This window comes from Octopus bimaculoides, chromosome 5 (genome assembly GCF_001194135.2).
Source record: "Octopus bimaculoides isolate UCB-OBI-ISO-001 chromosome 5, ASM119413v2, whole genome shotgun sequence".
In the NCBI taxonomy this organism is placed as follows: domain Eukaryota; kingdom Metazoa; phylum Mollusca; class Cephalopoda; order Octopoda; family Octopodidae; genus Octopus; species Octopus bimaculoides.
The window spans coordinates 107,427,896-107,432,226 of NC_068985.1; the positions used below are offsets into that span (position 1 = coordinate 107,427,896).

At 38.8% G+C, this 4,331-nt stretch overlaps 1 protein-coding gene across 1 annotated transcript in view; it reads left to right on the forward strand.

The window, feature by feature from the left end:
- The window catches only part of LOC106871062 (zinc finger MYND domain-containing protein 10), a 27,694-nt gene that overhangs the window by 1,781 nt on the left and 21,582 nt on the right, over positions 1-4,331 (forward strand). The window contains exons 2-3 of the mRNA XM_014917327.2: positions 1,594-1,702; positions 2,501-2,614. Coding sequence (XP_014772813.1) covers positions 1,594-1,702; positions 2,501-2,614 — 223 coding nt within the window. The remainder of the gene's footprint in view (positions 1-1,593; positions 1,703-2,500; positions 2,615-4,331) is intronic.

The following is a 4,331-nucleotide window of genomic DNA, read 5'->3' on the forward strand; positions in this document are numbered from 1 at the left end:
ATATATATATATATATATATATATATATATATAGTGGCTCTGAAGCACAAACTTCTTGACTGTTTGGCCACACTGCACCTAACTCACGCAAGCATGCATGCATGCACACACACAGTGTTTTAGTGTAATTATGTATTGTTGTTGTTGATAAATAGTAAGTCAGCTCTAATTAGGGAAACCTACAATTAAAAGCATTCCAGCTGTGACCATCCTATCTGACTACATAATCTGATAAAATGGGTTCTTCTGCTTTTAGTTTTGAAGATTGTAAGACATTATTTTGATTTCCTCTCTGTTATTTTTAGCAGTCTCTTTTGCCACACAGAAGCCCCTTCTGTTATGTATATCATATGACTGGTGGATGGTAGAATTTTTATTAAAGCACTAAATAAAATACCCAGCAATATCTAATTACATCTAGGTTTGACCTAGATGTGACTAGCAAGCTAGCAGAATTGTTAGCATACCAAGCAAAATGCTGCCAAGCCTTTCGTCCATCTTCACATTCTGAGTTCAAATCCCACCAAGGTTGACTTTGGCTTTTATCCTTTTGGGGTTGATAAAATAAGTCCCTGTTGAGCATTGGGTTTGATTGTGGGGATGTGTGGCTTAGTGGTTAGGGTATTGGACTCATGATCGAAAGATTGTGGTTTCAGTTCCTGGACTGAGCAAGGCATTGTGTTTTTAGGTAAAACACTTCATTTCACATTGCTCCAGTCCACTCAGCTGGCAAAAATGAGTAACCCTGTGATGGACCAGTGTTTCGTCCAGGTGGGGAATATATATGCCTTGAAACCAAGAAACCAACCCTTATGAGGCAGCGCGACTCGAGAAGGTAACTTCACCTTACTTTTATTGGAGTTGATGAAATCAACTTATCCTCTACCCTGAAATTGCTGGCCTTGTGCTAAAATTTGAAATCAATATCTAGTTACTGTTAGGTATACTCTTTTACACGTTTCAGTCAGTTGATTGTGGCCAAGCTGGAGCACCGACTTTAGTCAAAGAAATCACCCCCAGGACTTATTCTTTGTAAGCCTAGTACTTATTCTGTCAGTCTCTTTTGCCAAACTGCTAAGTTTCAAGGACATAAACACACTGACATCGGTTGTCAAGTGATGGTGGGGGTCAAGCGATGGACAAACACAAACATAAAGACACACACACATAAATACACACACACACACACACACACACACACACACACATATATATATACACACACACACACGATGGGCTTCTTTCAGTTTCCGTCTACCAAATCCACTCACAAGGCTTTGGTCAGCCCCAAGGCTATAGTAGAAGACACTTGCCCAAGTTGCCATGCAGTGGGACTGAACCTGGAACCATGTGGTTGGGAAGTAAGCTTCTTACCACACAGCCACACTCATCCTTTTTCTTTTTTTATATTTATGAATTCAAATCCAACATGGATTAATTTTGTCTTGCAATCATTCTAGTATTTAATAAAATAAATTACATCAATAAGTATTTAATAAAATAAAACCTTGTTGGCTGTCTTCCTGTGCTATAATTTGCAACTGATGTATTTTATATGATTCTTATATATACATGTTTGACCAATTTGGGTAGATGGACACGGCAACATGAATATGTCGAAAAACTCAACATACAAGCAATATTAAATGCTTCTGCAGATGAAGATGAATTTGTCAAATCCTTCCTGATCTCTTATGAAAAGGTAAGCAAAAAATAGTGGCAGTATATTTTCTTTAGATATACATATTTAAGGACATATGCAGGGCATATAGTAATGTGTGTATATTAAATATTCATATTCAAGGTGTCTGTTAACGGCGTATATTCAGGATATATATTCAGAGTATGTTGAAGCATGAGTATATATTCAAGATTGCCAAAGAGTTTGAAAATGCTGACATAAATGAATAAATGAAGGAATTATAATTGATGAACATGTTGTAAGAAGGGAGACTAAATGTCTGAAATATATTATGTTTCCAAATTTTAGGAATAAAACAATTTTTAATACATTTCAATTGGACTAGAAACAGTTATTTGTAAACTCAGGGGAATAAATCTAGTTCACTTTACCACTGACACATATATAAATGTTACATTTCAGGCTCAAATATTCTTTTCTGCTCAAGGCACAAGGCCTGAAATTTTGGGGGAGGGGGCCAGTCAATTAGATTGACCCTAGTATGCAACTGGTACTTAATTTATCGACCCCAAAGGATGAAAGGCAAAGTCGACCTTGGTGGAATTTGAACTCAGGACATAAAGACAGATGAAATACTGCTAAGCATTTTGCCTGGTGTTCTAATGCTTCCGCCAGCCCACCGCCTTTCAGGCCCAAATATTCTGCCTGTTAAGATAAGTGAGGGAACAACAAGCAGTTGTATTAGTTTGATGCTTGGGAAGAATAGAAAAGTCTTCATTGTGTAAATATGGACATTTCTGTTATGTTGCCTTTATAAATTTCATAAATAACAAACATAATTTCATGATTTTTCCACAGTTCCCAGTTCTCATCACAGACCTTTTAGTGTCAGATGTTTGGAAAGAAAAAGTTTTCTCCCAGCTGCTGGACATGGAGTTTGAACCAGAGAGCACTTTTCCACTATACATTACAGTATGTAAAAGTTCACCATATATATATCCTTACATTTCATATTGAAACCATTTTACTATTGAATGTTATTATTCATTGTCACTGGGTTGCAATCCGAGCCTGTTTTTTTTGGCCTTTCAATAACTTAATACTGACAGGGATCGCATACTCCTGTAGATTGCATTTCCTCATGAGTAGAAACAGGGTCTCCTTCGGTGAGGCAGAAATTGTGTGGATCCAATGAATCAGTTTGTTGAAGCTTGCATCTACTGCATAATGAGTTCCCACAATTCAAAGCTGAGGTTTTTTTTACTATTGAAATATCACTCAATTAACCCTCTTGATACCAGCCCACTGAAATCCATCCCATTGATTCTGTGAGATAGACGTCATGTTTTAAAGCAATCTAAATTAAAACCTCACATCAAAATTTCATGTTAGTCTATGTTCAAGACACCAACTTAATAATTGTAAAATGATCTTAGTAAATTTTCAAAAGTAATTGTGATAAAGATTGAGTATTTCAAAAGAGGTCATCACTATCATCATTTAAAGTCTGTTTTCCATGCTGGCAAGGGTTGAACTGTTTGACAGGAGATGGTCAGCTGGAGAGCTACCCGGGCCCCATATCTGTTTTAGCATGGTTTCTATATCTGGATGACCTTCCTCACACCAATCGCTTTATAGAGTGTACCGGGTGCTTTTATGCAGTACTGGCATGGGTGCTTTTTATGTGGCATTGGCACCCATGAGCCTGCAAAATTAGGATTACTCAGCTAAAGATGGATGTAGGGGATGTCTTGTGTGTAAGGACGGTCACATATTTACTTAGCTTGATATGTCTTCTCAAGCACAGCAAACCGTCTGGAGTCTCAGTCCCCTATCATCCCCTCTGTGAGGCCAACAGAAGGGTTATCCATAGTTCTACTTATTGCTCACTCATTCATGTGCTTCATAATAGTTTCCTTGTTATGAAAGTCATAAATAAAATGAAGCACATTTAAATGGCTGTATGGTAAGAAGCTTGCTTCCCAACCACATGGTCCTGGGTTTAGTCCCTCTGTGTGGCACCTTGGGCAAGTGTCTTCTACTATAGCATCAGACCAACCAAAGCCTTGTTAGTAGATTTGGTAGGTAGCCAGAAACTGAAAGAAGGCTCATATATATATATCACCATCATCATCATCTTTAACATCTGCTTTCCATGCTGGTATGGGTTGGATGGTTTAACTGAAAACTGGTAAGCCAAGTAGGCTTCACCAGGTTCTGATCTGATGTGGCAAGGCTTTTATGGTTCGATGCCCTCCCTAACACCAACCATTCCGAGAGTGTAGTGGGTGCTTTTTACGTGCCACCGGTATGGGTGCCATTGACCTAACACTGACATCAGCCATGACTACGGTCTCACTTGGTTTGACAGGTCTACACAAGCATGGTGTATCACAAAAGATCTTGGTCAGCTGTCACTGCCTCCATGAGGCCCAATGCTCAAACAGTGCTTTTTATGTGCCACTGGCATGGGTGCCAGTTAGATGGCACTGGCATCAGTCATGACTATGGTTTCACTTGGTTCTACAGGTCTTCACAAGCACAGCACATTTCCCAACGACTGAAGGTTGCTTTCAACAGGCCAGTTGTGTGACACTGGTATCAGCCATAGCTACGATCTCACTTGGCTTAACGTGTCTTCTCAAGTATGGCATACCTCCAAAGGTCTCACTCACTTGTCTTATATATA